At 36.3% G+C, this 15,797-nt stretch overlaps 1 protein-coding gene across 3 annotated transcripts in view; it reads right to left on the bottom strand.

Moving 5' to 3' along the window:
* TMEM67 (transmembrane protein 67) overlaps positions 1 to 14,491 on the bottom strand; it is a 35,966-nt gene extending 21,475 nt beyond the window's left edge. The window contains exons 1-12 of one of the 3 annotated variants that reach the window (XR_003255932.1): positions 14,319 to 14,398; positions 12,063 to 12,151; positions 10,510 to 10,603; positions 8,898 to 8,997; positions 8,316 to 8,385; positions 8,148 to 8,222; positions 7,456 to 7,518; positions 5,785 to 5,939; positions 5,549 to 5,657; positions 4,354 to 4,440; positions 2,254 to 2,319; positions 311 to 467 (exon numbers count right to left, since the gene is read on the bottom strand). Coding sequence is in view for 2 of the 3 variants with exons in the window: in XM_026081035.1 (XP_025936820.1) it covers positions 311 to 467; positions 2,254 to 2,319; positions 4,354 to 4,440; positions 5,549 to 5,657; positions 5,785 to 5,939; positions 7,456 to 7,518; positions 8,148 to 8,222; positions 8,316 to 8,385; positions 8,898 to 8,997; positions 10,510 to 10,603; positions 12,063 to 12,119 (1,033 nt within the window). In the remaining variant the exon portion in view is untranslated. Of the gene's footprint in view, positions 1 to 310; positions 468 to 2,253; positions 2,320 to 4,353; positions 4,441 to 5,548; positions 5,658 to 5,784; positions 5,940 to 7,455; positions 7,519 to 8,147; positions 8,223 to 8,315; positions 8,386 to 8,897; positions 8,998 to 10,509; positions 10,604 to 12,062; positions 12,152 to 14,318 lie in introns of all 3 variants that reach the window. The other 2 variants (XM_026081035.1, XM_026081034.1) reach the window with 2 other exon arrangements.
* Between the last annotated feature and the right edge of the window lie 1,306 nt (positions 14,492 to 15,797).

Below are 15,797 nucleotides of genomic sequence, written 5' to 3' on the forward strand. Positions count from 1 at the left end.
AGAAATCTACTAAAAGTGATAAATATTATTGTATTCAGGATGTAAAATGATTTATTTTCAATATAAACAAATATATTATGAAGTTAGATAACCTTATTTGGGCATATTATTGATTGGGCCAGTGTATGCAACCAAAGCTTGCACATAATACTATAAGATCTTGATCACAAAATACTAAATTCTTAAAACAGGAAAGTTATGGTGGATTGTGGTATCTTTAAAAATAACTCAATGATTGTAATTAATACAAATGCTTTGTATTTGATGACATTCAGATTATTTCATAGAAATGTTACTATTGCATTCTTACCTTGATTCACAAACATTTCATTGTATTGAAGATTCAAGTTTAAAACTGGCACAGCCCAAAGATATTGCTGTCCCTCATCATCATTATATTCAAGAAATACGTCATAAAAGACTGGATTAGCAAAATCCAATAAAATCTTTGAAATTGAAATTTTGCACTACAGGAAAATAAAATGTCAGAATAAAAAGATCAGTTTGGCCATTTAATGATTCTTATTAAGTTGCAGATTCTTCCCCTATAAAATTACCGTGAAATCTGTCCCATGTACTCTGCGAAAGACAAAGAATTCCAGCTATGTGTAAGCAATTCAGAAGTACTCCTGATATTATACAAACCTCTTGGAAATGACCACAATTGACCAGAATGACTAATGCAGAATTAAAATCTGGTAATATTCTGTTTTCAATAGATTAGGAAAACATATCCTAGGAAATTTCACAGACATAAAATTTGAAATAGCATAAACACCAAAGTCAAGAAATTAGAAATGAAGATGGACAGGTTATTTTGCATATGTGAACTACCATGCAGTCCTTAAACAGTCATACAACATTTCAACCATACTTTCCCCAAAGCTGTAGGAAAAAAAAAAAAAGTGATGCATACAGTCCCCATGAAATAATTATATGAAAAAATACTCAGTAAGTTAATATTTACAGGTGTTAATTTTAAACCCAGCAATAATAACTGCTGTTAAATCTTAACAACAGGTTATACATATCAATACAGTAAATATAAAAATTTGGGGGAAAAAAGGGCACAAAAAAGATTAACCAAACTGGACCAGTTCAATGATCCAAACAGAAAATAAGTTTCTATTTTGTCTGCAGTACTTCAATATGTATTAAACAATTTTATCACTTGTCACGCTAAATGTTTAAAGAGTAAAAATATTTAAACAGATATTTGTCAAAATTATTTGGTAAACACTGTAGTTTACAAGGACTAAAGCTTTGACAGCTACTATACTACAAGACTTTCACATCATCCAAATAGCAGCCAGAGTAAATGTATTTTTACACTGCAACACATAATGTGGGGAATGGTTTTGAATGTAAACATGCTAATAAATAGTATTAATGGATAAATAAATAGGTATTAGATGCTGTGCACACATACAGAGTGCACTCTTTATGCACACATATAGAGTTTTATACAAATAAACTAGCTATTCTCCCCCAAAAGAGATTATGATCTCCCTTTTTAACATGTAAGTGCCAAAACTAATGAAGCCTTATTGCTGGCATAGCTGTGTCCATGGCTGACTGACTTTGACATCTAAATATACACAAGTTCAAGTTTTACCATAGCAGGGACGGTTAAAACTGCTCTATCCCCTCTGGCTTTGCTGGTGTTTAGTAAGTGTGAACTTCCAATACAACTTTTCTCATAGTTAGGACAGTAAAAGAATCTCTTTCCTCTCCCGAGTCACCTGTTTGATTAAAACTTGTAGGAACTTCATTCTCCTGGAGATGTCAAACACTTTATTGAATTCGCTGAAATTAGGGAATATATTAAAGAGTTAATACGGATGATTGATAGGCATGGCATGATTGATAGACCTTATACCTTGTTTCCATATGAAACTTGGCCAAAGATGGAGGCAGGAAAATTAGAAGTCAGAACACAGCATATGACTGTCAGAATGCAGGCATTATGTTCTTCCATTGATAAGTCAATAGCCTCACTTCTGCAAGTGACAGCTTCATTTTTTGGCTGTCTGATGTAGTAAAAAGTTTTGTGGTGTGTATTTCAATAGTTAACAAGCACATTTATTTCACTCAATAATTAAGAAATTAGAATAAACAATAGTTGCACAAGAAGAAAGTCCATGTTGCAGCTTGTGGCTCAATGCCTGAGGTCCTTCAATGAGCACTGAATTACCGATGACATGTAAACTAACTTAATTCAAAATTCAGTATAACATTTTATCTCATACTTACATTTTGTTCATAAGTTGTTCCAAACACATAAGCTGCATTCAGTTTATTTTGGGTATCAGGACAAAGCTGAACAAAACATAATAATAATAATTAGGCTAATTCACAGGTACAATTTTCTCACAATATGAAATATTCACAGGTACTCTAGGCAGTTTATGTACTCACAGTTCTAATAAGATACACTGAATTTTATTCTGTTTTATTTTTAAGAAGAGATGGATGGATTTTGAAGAGAAAACACAATTATTTATTGTAATAACATTAATATTCTTAAAATGCTGTTTTAGTTTAGTCTCACACTTGCATAGTATTTTACAGTTCTGTCACTGAACTTCTTGAAATTTGTGGAATGGAGCATCCAACCAGGCAAGAATAGCCTTTTTTTGCACTGAATGTTAAATGCACAGTGCTGTGCTGCCCCAAGCTTTGTTAGTGGCTTCTGTTAAATGCAAGAATCCCATGTGAAAAGAACTCCACATTCACCTTTCCCATTTCAAACTAATATTTACAGAGTATCAAAGTTATCATGGAAAACAGGATTTTTTTTTTCCTTTTTCAGTATAACTTTTCTGCAAAGAACAAGTCATTCAAACAGGACCCACAAAAACAGGCCAAACTCTAACTAAATGAGGACTGCACTTAGTGGAGGGATAACCATTTTTCCAAAATGAAAGCAAATCTAAGTTTACATAAAACACAATCCAATTAGAGGACAATGGAAATGCCAGGAATTGTTACAATTACGCACTGAGGTTGCTTTAGCACTGCGACATCTTATTGTTATGTACAATTTTTTACACTTAAAAAGGCCTTGAATGGTAAAGCTATTCCTTTCAATTGATTTCTGATAGGTACTAAAAGCTCTGCATTTGGGAAATTAATCTGTCCAAATAAAGCCTTAACATCTACATCAGAACATCTCATTTTCTATGCATAGTAATAAGCTTAATGACCTGTTTTCTTGACACTAGTCTTCCTTTAAATTTGGGAGGCAGATGCAAGACAGTTCATCCTGAGACAATACTGAAATAAACAGCAGTCACTGCTATTTCCTGAAACTTAATTGCTCTTCTGTAGATACTACAGCATTTGAGTAGTATCCATGCTCCAAGAAGCGACACAAAGAGCCTAGAAAGGGGACAGACAATTCCTAATTGTTCTTGCCAGTACTCCTGTTGTTGGCTGCCTAGGGGACTGCTGAGAGTGCCTAGGTCACCACTGGATTGCTAACGAGATTACAGTCTGTGTTGTGTTTCACAGCTGCCAATTTCTGCTGAACTGTTGGGCTAATTACTATTGCACTTTGTACTTGCATCTTCGCTGCACTTTTCACACCCTAGACAGCATGTTATTGCTGAAGACGAAAGTGTGCGTGCCACTGAAATCCAACGGTAGCGTCCAGGGGTACTGTGAATCTTCTTACCAGTACTCCTCCTTTCCACGTAAAGTCTCCCAGTAAGTTTTACAACTTTATGCTGTGAACAAGCCAGACAGATACTGGCTAAAGTGTATATTTTATATTTAAAAGCAGAAGAAACAAACAACAACAAAAAAGAAGAACAAAAGGAAAAGGATTGATAAATTAGTTTTCCTATTTCTCTTGTCAGTAACATAACTACTGATGTGCTTGGCATCCCCGTAAGGTATGAGGAGTACAAGTRACAGTATCCAATAGGTCCATACTTCCAGAATCTTCTGTAGAAGTACACGGACTGAGATCTAAAGAATACACTTTTCTCATTAACAAAAAGAAGGCTAATAATAAATTATGTACACAGGTAAACCGTATGCTGAATGGAAGAAAGAGGTAGTAGCTAAGATTGGTTCTAAATGACTACTGCTGCTTTCCAGAGCTTTCCAATATTTGAAATTTATATTAGTAAAAAGAATGAGGGCAATGTTGCTGAATTTCTACATGTGATTAAGGAGACAGATCACCCTGAGCAAGAATCAAAGGCTATTTTCCCTAATCTAGTTCTGTGGTTATATTAAGGCTGAACTGCCACGGCAGTTATTAAACTCTTGGCTTTTGTCTTAACTTGGCTCAAGGCAACCAAAACGTCACAGTATCAACAAAAGGTAGTTAGAAATCAAACCTACCTGTAAGACTCCTCCTTCCAAACTCTGCCACTTAAGAAAGTTTCCTGCTGCATCAAATGAGGCTGCAATAAATTGCAGTTTTATATCCTGATGACAAAAAACAAACACAAAAAACAAAATCTCCATAGAGTGGACCTATACATTTTAGGGACCACTGTCTCATCATTTGACGCTTCCCTAGAACTTTCAGCATAATGCTTCATTTTTCCCATTTGATTTTATGTGTTTTAATCCTGGTTGTGGTAGTTACTTTTTAAAATATATTTTTCAACTCTTCTACAGCTCCACTGAAAATTAAAATGAAAATTTTGGGCTGAAGTGATAGGCTAAAGCTATCTCTGATACAACTCAACTTGTAGAGATTTGTAACAGAAATATTAAAGTTGGTATGAATGAAGTATGAATGGAAATATGTGTGTGTAAGCACCAGAAGGAAGTAACAGAAGGCGAAGGGTTAAACAGATGGCCGGTACTGATAACAAAGAACACTGTGTCCAGCAATAAAACTGAAGAATGTGTTGTGATAGAACCACAGCACACACAACTTGTCAGCAAAAGACCCTGCACCCTGATGTCAAGAGGATGGCAGTAAAGTTACAGCACATCATATAGATCTTTTTTTTCCCTATTAGCTCACCAGGAAAATAGACAATAGTTATAAAGATGTATATATTTCAAACAAGGAAAAAAGATGAAGAGCAGCAGGCTTTCCTAAGATTTATGGAAACATAAGCAAGATTCTGAAGTACAAGTCAATGCTAAATCAACTATTAACTCCCAACGGGCATAAAAGATCTGCCCAAAAAAAGAGTTCATCACTGCCAATCAAGAAGAACCCCCAGGGACATAATGAGGACTTAATAACTGGCACCTCTGCTTCCCTGTGTCACACGCAATTGATCCTGGCCAGAGCACTTAGGCATGCACATCTTGGCCTTGTGAGTATGTGGGTGTGGAGTGTTAGCAAATGAAATCTGTGAGTAAATGAATGCAAGTCAGTAAAATCATCTTTCTTAGAGATTTTGTACATAAATATCACCTTCCCCTTCCAAAAGATCTCACACTGAGTTTTGTTACACTAATTTCCTCAAAATTATCTTTAGTAGAGCCGTATCTGCAATGAATCTAAACCTTTTCATATTATTATATCTCCTTCCTAATCTCTGCTTCCCCATGTCTGCTACGCAACACCTACCTTATTTGTTCCTTTAAAATTGAAGCTTGTAGGAAAATGTGTTGCCTCGAGCACTTGGGATGCTAATCCTGGCTGATCACCGTAATATAGCCATGGCAGATTATGCCTCCTAAAAACAATTACAATCTGTTTTCTCTAAAGGAACATAATATTTTACATGTTTTACATTAAAGAACATTTGGAATACTAATCTCTATAAGGCATTTTTATGAAAAAGTGCAGAAGAGGTAACTTACCAGAAGGATATTGAATGAACAATGCCTAGCCTTGCCGTGTTGGCATAAATATACTGAAACAAACCACAGGCATCAATATTTGAAGAACTTAATGAGTTCATATTCATCACACACATATTTCCAAGAGCTTGACACGCTGTTAGATTGGAGTACAACTGCAGTAGAGAAACACAAGAACACATACAAGTATTTGTACAATCTTCCTTTTGGTGAGGCAGTTATAAAATTGGTGTTATCTTTAATAAGCCATTTCTAAAGCCTTGATTTTACTTGAAGGTGATTTGTTCTGTTGACACCTAATATTTTCCTCCAGCTATTCAGGTTCTGCATTTTTTTAAGTCTAGAGATGGCAGTGTGAAATCAATACTTTCACTTTCATAATACATAAGGCACCTTGACTTTCACAGTTTATTATAGTTACAACAGCTAGATGGCATGATGTGACAGAAATGTCAAAATCTGCTTTTAAAAAAAGTGAAGTAAGAATCAAAATCTTTAAACCCCTCAGGTTGTATGACAAAGATGACTCCGTCAAAGACTTAAGATTGACAGCGTATTATAGTTGTCTACGCAGTAAATACCATCTTTTCAATTCTAGTACATATCCTATTCTGTTGTTCCTAAACTGCTGCATTTATATCAGTGTTACATTTTGATAAACAGACTACTGCCGTGTGATAGGCAGATGTCTGGCATCTGTATGCTGGTGCTTTTTTGTGGCTCAGCCCAGCCATTGCACATGCATCTAGACAGCACCTCTGAAGAGCCGAGTGGGTGAGCCAAAGTAGACAGAGGATAAGGTTACATAAGTACAGTCTTGGTTTGTGGAAATGGAGGGGATAAGTAGGAGAACACCTACTGTGTGTATAAGATGGGGAGAAAAGTTGGGCATGAGAAATTAAAGTCCAATCCTGAAGAGAGGAATAAGGAACAGAAATGAGGATGTGCGATAAGAGGGTTGATAGAAAGTACATAGAGGCATATCCCCCTGTGCAAGCTTGCATAGTCCTGCTGCTGCAGCCACTCTTCCACCCATGGTTACTGCCATCCACAGCTGTATAATGTTAAACAACACTTGCATGCATAAATCAGAGCAAAGCCAAAAAGGATGGTTTGCTCTGTGGTTATTCTTTTCTATCATGGAACACAATGATTAACTGAAAGCCCCCAAACCAGCTGCGTATCAATATTGACTATGTGAGAAATTAACTTTCTGACTGATCCCTTACCTAATATATTCAACATTTCACATAAGTACTGACTATTGCAGCATTTTTGTTTGTTTTTAAAAAAGCAGGGTCACAGGACTTAAAATTATTCCTTATTAAAATTTCTGATTTAATTCATTTCTTCTAGTCATGTACATGGTCTTCTACAAGACCCACAACCTTATGTATCTATTAGTGACGTAAACCCTCTCCGTTAGTATCCATTCACCTTGTGAAGATTCCAATTGTAAAGACTTGCACTAACACTGGCTAGTGTCCAATATTCCTTCTAACCATTCCGTATATATTTTTCCTTCTTACATGCTGTCATCATCTCAAAATAAGATTCTTTAAAAATAAGCAAGTTAACTTCCAACGATTAAAGCCCCATATTTGAGGTCTTTTAACACAAGAGTATTACTTCTATATAAAAGACAAAACTGCACACACATTAAAAACTCACCCAACAGGCAGAGGCTGAGGCTTGCAGGTTTTTCAGAAACCATGCTGATATCAGTGTTACACCCTGTAAATAAGGAACTGTTTCATTGTCTTTGTTCAGAACAATTTACTCAATGAGTAATAATCCAAAAAACAATATGTCAGCCAAAAGATGCACTTGTTTTTTGTAAAAGCTTTTTGTCTTGGGAATGTCCAAATCAAACCAGCTCAGTCCAAAACCCAAATCTAATACAATAATTTGTTCATTTCACTAAATTAGACAAAATACACAGGATTAGAGTGGTAAAACTTAAGCTTTGAACATGGATTCTGTGACAAAGGAGTTTTCTTTACTGCACAAGGGAAGTGCTAAAAATTTCAAGGGTAAAGTGTTGACTGCGTGGTAAATTTAAATCATGACCAAATTTGCCAAATTCATTATTTCACAATCTGCTCTTTATAATTACACATATTTGAACTAAACATAGCTTTCATACATACTGTAAACAACTGAAAAGACATTTTTTCAATAAAATATTATTTAGAAAACTAGATATTTTCAGAAAGCAAGACAAATATTTGCTTTCAGGAAAACTGAAAACTGTTTTTTCTTGCTTTCTTTTCAACAGGACTCTAATTCTAATTCATTTAACAACAAACTACATGCAAAGAATGCTTCAGAATAAAAACACTTTTCAAAATAAACACACTTACTATCTGTCCAAAACGAACAGTTGCAATTCCCTTCGGGGGCAAGTTTTCACTAGCACTGAAACATAATCCACCAGTCTGAAAAGGCAAAAAAAACCCCCCGTAAATTTATACATTTGTCAATATAACTTGTTTTCTGGACATCAATATAAGAAGCCTTCTTGTACTTACTAAAATATTCGGGCTGCTACAGCCACAAGACTTGCTTGCATTGATGAATGTTTTTTCACATCTTACACACCTATAGATCACAAATATGAAGAAAGCATTTAAATTGTGGTTAAATATGAGATTTAGTACTTAGTGAAAACAGATTGCAAAATCTGTCTTCCAAACAGGAAAGGCCTGGTAACACAGTGAGAAATTTCCATAGTTTGAATTGAAATCCAAAAAACAACATTACCAATTTATTTCCATTGTCAGTCAAGTAGCAAAGAAATAAAATAGTTAATTATCAAAATAAGATTTCCGTTTCTGTTTCCAATCCAAAACCTGCTCATAGTCAGACTGAAGCAAAGAAATGTATGGTCATATAAAGACTTAAGTGAACACAATGATTTTAATATGAGCTTCCAACTCGCTACTTTTAAAACTGTCACTAAGCATTAAAAATGTATACTGTAGATGCAAAAGAAAATATTCCTATTAGTCAGAAATATTTATATTCTAGATTGTTCATGAAGAGTATTCCATTTAAATATCAGATCCTGACAATTTCAAATTTATCAGCACAGAAGGAACAAGAATACTCACCTATTTCCTAAGGCATCTGAAGCAGAGAACGACTGCTCACTTCCATTACACTGTATACATAATGCTTCATTTAGCAAAATGCCACCTATACTTCTTTCCACTAAGCGGAAAAGAAAAGCAACTGATAAAATAGTATGATGCACAGTAGGTCATGCGGGTTAAAAACAGTGCTAAAAAAGAAAGTAGCTACATAGATCTCTGAAATAAATGCAAAGATTATACTTCTAAAAAATTCTAGAGCACAACTTGCAGATAACATCCACTATAAATGCACATGAATATATGTATAAAAGATATATGCTGTTTATATTTATGCACATACAGTTTAATTTTAATGAAAAATGCATTATTTCATGTCCAGCATTGCTGTTCCTTTGTTCCTTAAATTGAACCAAATTTCAAACTGAGACTTCATGGCAAAGCTAAAATTCAAAACATCTAGTTTACAAATTCTGAAATATTATTTTAATTCATCTGAAATACTTTCTGAAATTTGTCACAAATTCAAGTCGCAAAACTGCATCTTTCAACAATCAAATTATTTGTCAAGAGATTTCAAGTCTAATTATGAAAAAAGACCTACAAACAACATCAAAGAATTACAGTGCTGATGCTCTGCAGGTAGGAAATATGAAATCAGCTTTATTCTCAATATTTTACCATAAGGTGTGGAATGTATTTTTTAACTCTCATGAAGCTTGAAGGAAAGGGGTTGGTATTAACTTTTTAAAGAATTCTAGGAAAATTTTAAATTAGACACCTGGAAGACAGCAGCTCTACAGTATAATCTTTTAGAAATGTAAATAATTGGACAACATTATGAAATACTTATTCAGAGAGTTATATGGAGACAGAATGCCTTTTCAATCCTGTGTCTGAAAATAAGGAAAACAAGCTCCCAGGCACCTTTTCACATCCTTGGTAAAAATTATACTTTGCTCTCAGTTTTATACTATGAAAGATAAGCAAAAACATAGTTAACACAGACAGTAAATTAACGTTAAAATTAGTTTTGTATGTCCACTGAAATGCATCTGCAACTATTAGAGAGCATCAAGTAAGTGTCACAGATATATGGAAGCATATCTCAGGGAAGCACAGATATAGGGACATGTCTCAGGAAAGCATGAAATCCACTGATCTTAATCCATGGTAATTTGCTTGCTCAGGCTGTTCTGTTCCACCTACTAATGTATCTGTAATTGCTGTACTGAGAAGTGCTTATTCATTATATGCCTCAAAGCATTTTCATGTTTCTTTTAGTCTATATTGACATTGTTTTTATCCCATTTTTAACTCCCCCCTCCAATGCTAGCCAGCTTAAAGGAAGTGATGTACTGCTATTCATTTTGAATTTTTGCATAATAGTTTTTAATGCAATGAATAGTGATACAGATGTATCTGCTCTCTTTGAGGAATGAAGTTTCAAAACAAAAAGAATGTCCCATTTTTACATTAGAAATGTAAGCATGTGTTAAATTTCCTTTGTTGTTTAGTAGCAGAACATGTTGTCTTAATAAATTCAAATATGTAAAATAAATATTTCAAAATTCAAATATTTCAAATAAATATTTCAAAATTCAAATATTTCAAAATTTGCAATGTTTCTTACCTAATATTTCATTATTGAGGCATTTACATTTTCCTTCTGAAGTTAGGCCTTTAGGACAAGTAATACAATTCCACCCATCTTTAGTAACTCCATTCTAAAATAAAGTTTATAATTATTATAATTTTCTAAAAATCACCAAATACCTGTGAAAAATGCCTGATCCAGATGTTATTTACTAGAACATGTGTTTATATATATCAACATCAATAATATTCATGAAGCTTTAAAGCCAAAACTGGCTAAGCAACCTGGCAAAAAGAATCCCTGTGTAGAGAGAATAAAAGAGATGTTCTTAAGTTTTTCTGGAGACACTAGTTAACATCCATCATGAAGATAAGAATTGGTTAAAGGTGCTGGGTTTACAAAAGAAATAGAGGTTCTATTTTTAAAAAAACCTCAGTAAACGTAATAATGCAGAAATAGTCATATTTACCTATACATACATAGAAGTAATGGAAATGGAAGAGTTTTAAGTCAAGCTATAGCAATTCATATAGTTGCATGGAATCTTGCACGTATCCAAGGAGCTCACATGCACCCTTATGTTGTCCCATGAGTAGCTGCACTAACAGATCAAAACTGAGGAGGGAGATGAAGGTAATTGATCGTGCTCAGGTGATATAAACATTATTCCCTTCTCCCCTATCATCTTTTTAAACTTTGCATGAGCTTTGTCTTAGGATCAAAGATGACTGACAGCATTACAGGAAAAAGAAACAGTAAAAAAATCAAAACATCAATGGATATCCCTCAAAGTCTTTCTAAAATACCAAGAAGAAGATGAAAAGGAGGGGGAAATTAGTTACATTACCCAGTTAGCCATTATGCACCTCACTTACCAACTAAGATGGTCTCTTGAGAGTTTTTCTTATTGGAGAGAAAGAAGTACTCCAGAAGCCTCTTACTTTCAAAAGTTGTTTTTGGTAGAGAAATATTATTTCTCTATTTACTATAGAGGGAGAAAGCTGGTTGACTCTGGTGCCTGCGGCTCAATGCTGTGAATACTGCTCAAAACTGTAAGCTTACTTTGTCAAGACAGGCAGAAAGAACTGACCAAACTACAAAGGTATGTGYAACTGAAGTAACATAAAAGCAGCAGCTAATTTTGAAGTGAAAAGATAAATGGTAGGGTAGGAAGATACAGCCTAAATATTACAAAAACAGGATTTATATAAATTATCAAATAGGCAAAAAAACCCAAACAAACAAGAAAGTTGAAACTCATCTTTGGCTTTCTATGAGGAAGTAGTCTCAGGGTGAGGATAACACAACATAAGGCAGAAGAGAAAAGGAGCAGAAAGAAATTAAACATTTCAAATACTCTTATTTTGCCTAAAAGCACAATTTTATAATTAAAAGGTGCCTGCAAAATAATAATTAACCGTTTTAATGAGGAAAAGAAATACTACAAAAAACATGGTCTTAAAAACTACCAAGTGAAGCCTGTTTTTCAAAATAATCTTAAATTAATGAAAAATAACTTGCAGTTAGATGGAAATTTCAGACTTCAAAAATGGATTATTATGGCAAACTATGAAAAGTTCAATACTTACCATGTTTTCTGGGCATTTTTCACAAGTAACAGATGGCCCACCATTATTAGAAACCATCCTGAATCCTGGCTGACATACACATGAACGACCTGCAAAAAAATAATTCACTTTTAATCTGTATAAATCTAAACATTTTTTTCCAAAGAACAGAACTACTATTTTTCTTGAGAGATATTCAGTCTCTTAGATACACAAATAAAACACCTAAGTGCCATGTGCATGAAAATCACCTTGCTTTTTAAAAACATAGATGTTAGAGACTGTAGTAAAAGGTTTTAGGAAAATGGTATTAGGTTGACTGATATAGTGGGAGAAAAACTATACAGGGCATATGTGTTTGTGTTCTTCCTTCAGCTATACCAGTTGATCTAATAACTGGTACAAATCTTGCCTCACTGCCTCACTTAGCCCATCCTCTCTACAAGAGCACTAGCATTGTATGTCTGTATTCAGTTTTTATCCTTTGAATAGGAAATCACTCTGAAAAATAAAACATAATCTTTATATGCAGAGATTTTTTCAAAATATAAATATATTTTGTAAAGCTATTTTAAATTCAAAGCTTTTAAAACTCTGCACCAGGATCCAATGAGTAACAGAGCATACCTAATGCTTATTATTAAGGCAAACACAATGATCATGACACACCACAGCAGACACTTGCTAGTGCTCAACAGCATTTTTTCCAATAGTTTTTTACTCCCAACATATTGCAGCCCCTTCTCTGTAAGTTTAAACATATTTTATTAGTATTTAGAATCAATTCTGGTTTATAGTGTGTGTTTATTATTATTTAAGGTCATAGAAACGTGCATACAAAAATACATGTAAAATTTTGTGAAAGGTTTTGTAATCCTAAAGCACTAATATATCTTCATCAGACAAGTTTTACTGAAACAATATCAGTCAGAAAGATCAACTATTCAGTCAGAGGGCACCAAATTCATATCTACCTACAAAGAAGAAAAAGCCTAATGGGGTTAGACCAATACAAAGACTTAAGGCGTTGTGATGATCAATGTGATGATACCCAATTTTTTTTTTAGGTACCTGGCCTGAAAGTAGAATACACAGTCATGAACTGGCCATTGAGGCTCCCAATGCATGGCCAGAGTTGTGCAATTCCAAGTGGAATTGAGAGGGGATACAAACAGACTGAGTAGGGGCTACCTAAACTGCTCCAAGAAGATGCTGTGGGGAAGTCCAAATCCTTGAGTTCTCTGTGGAATTTATATGTCTGCTTGAAGCCCCGAGCTGAACACTAATGTTAGAGGAAGATTCAAACCTAAATGACTTATGGATTTAGATATCTACATTATCAGTGGGTCTGAAAACTGCTACAGTACATTTCTTCTGCGGGTAAACAACAGGGTTGCTCTTAAGATACCATGAAGGTGGTGGAACAGATGACCATCTTTTACGTAAGTCTCATGCTGAGAGTATCCCGCAGGGTGGAGACAAAGGCAAGGGACAACCCATCCGTCTTGCTGTAGCTATGCCGTAGGAAGCAGAGCATGCAACAGTCCACCAGCCAGAACCTTACCTAAGTGAGCACAGCTATCCAGATGGCTGCATTTGATTGAGGTACCAGCTCCAAAGAAATAAGCTATTGGGTCTTAGTTTGATTTGTTAATATACATACACCATTAAAACTACCACTTCTCCAAGAATGAGTATTCATAAAAGAACTATACTATCATACCCTCGTGTCTCTTAAAGAAARGGAACATTGCTCCTATTTTTTTCACTTAGTATCGTCAATGTGTTGTGTGCTCCAAATTTCCGCATGGGACTTGGATCAATCTGTGCACAGTCTGAAGGTCTCAAATATTTAAGATCTCAGACATTTGAGTTTTGACAGGAAGCTTCAAGTTCTGGAAGTGTTCAAGAACAGAAATTTAGGGACCTATAGAATTTTACTGATAAAAAAGTGGGTATTCATAACAACGAAAATGCCTAAGGAAAGAAAGATTAGAGAACAGGTCCACATATATTGCTCTTGGATAGCAGAATACAGATACCATATTTGTGCTACAGACATCTATGTCTTAGGGGGTCTGGCCGTTTTTACTGCTTTTTCAGACTCGTGCCTGAAAACAACTGCTTTGCAAACCAAAGCAGCCCAAATGGGAGCCCAGATGTTGCACCTCCGGCCGCCAGGAGCTCCCAGAGCGACCGCCGGCCCCGCACGGTTCCCGGACCCGGGGGGCACCGCCGCCCGCCCCCCTGCGACGCGGCGCGGCGCGCGTCGCTCACCCCCGGCGCTCGGCCTCTGGTGGGGCCCGCACGGCCCGCAGGCCAGGCGGGAGATGTCGAAGTAACGGGCGTCGCCGCAGCCGCCGGGCCGCTGCAGCGGGAAGGAGAAGCCGCGGGCCGGCGGGAGCCGCGCGGCCAGCGAGAGGAGCAGCGCGGCAGCGCCCCAGCACCGCGCCGCCGCCATGGCTACCCGGCTGCCTGCAGCCGCGCGCTCTCATTGGCCAATCGCCTCTCGTACGGAGAGCCCGAAGGGCCCAACCGAGGAGGCGAARCGTTCGCGGGGGAGAGGCTGCACCTCCACCCGCCCTGCCTCCGCCCCTCGGAGCCGGCGAAGGGGCGCGGAGAGGGCAGCAGCGCAGGGCGGAGTAGGGTTGGGTGGTGTAAATGTGTTGTTTTCCTTTGTAAGGAGACAGGTAGCAGACTGATCACACAAAAGGCCCAGATGAACGGACACAAAGTCAAAGAAGTTACCCCTTTTTTCACCTGCCATCACGCTCTTGTTCAGTTTCCCCCAAACATTACCAAAACTCTTCCGGGTACTTGCGTGTCCTCGATTTTCATTATTCCTCACTACCTCTTTACTGACTGATAACTGCATAACTATTATGAGTCTGTATACTAGCATTGTTTGAAAGCCTATATGCTTATCTCACTGAATGCTTCATTCCTAGTAAGATTTGTATTGCTGGGTTGATGGGAGTTTTTTAAAGGCCGAGATACTGGGTGATTACACTTAAATTGTCTATGCTTCAGTTTCTGTTCATAACATCTCTCCTGGAGATAGCAAACAGCTGTTGCAGATAATTCCCATCCCTACGTGTGCTTTTTTTAAACACTTCCAGTCAATAAATCAGCAGCTCCTTCTGTACCAAGTGTCCAGGCAGTGGGGCAAGGAAGGTGGGGTTAGGATTATTTCCAGAAAAAATAGCATTTATACCTGCACTAAAATTATTTCTCAAGAATCTCAACCCTATTTTTTTGAGATTTCTGACCACTGCTTCTAAACCCTATCATCTGAAGAGAGATTTCATAAATCACTGTGATAACCAGCAAGCTTCTGGATCCCAAGAGAAGGCAGCTTCACAACTTCCGGTCAGCCTCATGTAATTTTTTTTAGCTATTTTCTAAGACAGAATGCAGATGTACTTCCCCAAACTCAGTTTGAAAGGACAGAAGGACCTCATTTCATTAGTTGCTCACAGTGTAACCAAACTATCAGTGCTATGTAGTTGTATTGTTAGATCAGGAAACATATTTCCAAAAAAGACAGAGAAGTGTGCTTTGGATGTGGCTCTGCAGAAGACTTCATCAGAAGCACCTTCTAAAATTCTACTTCCTATGCTCAAGATATAGGTTCATCCCAGAAAAGATAGATAAGAGCTACTGGCAGGATTAAGGGACGGTGAAAATTTTTTTAGTCTATCAGAATGGAGCTGACAAACAATAGAATTGCTGTCTAGAAATACAAGGGAATATGTG

This window comes from Apteryx rowi, unplaced genomic scaffold, assembly GCF_003343035.1.
Source record: "Apteryx rowi isolate R43461 unplaced genomic scaffold, aptRow1 scaffold_533, whole genome shotgun sequence".
Lineage (NCBI taxonomy): Eukaryota > Metazoa > Chordata > Aves > Apterygiformes > Apterygidae > Apteryx > Apteryx rowi.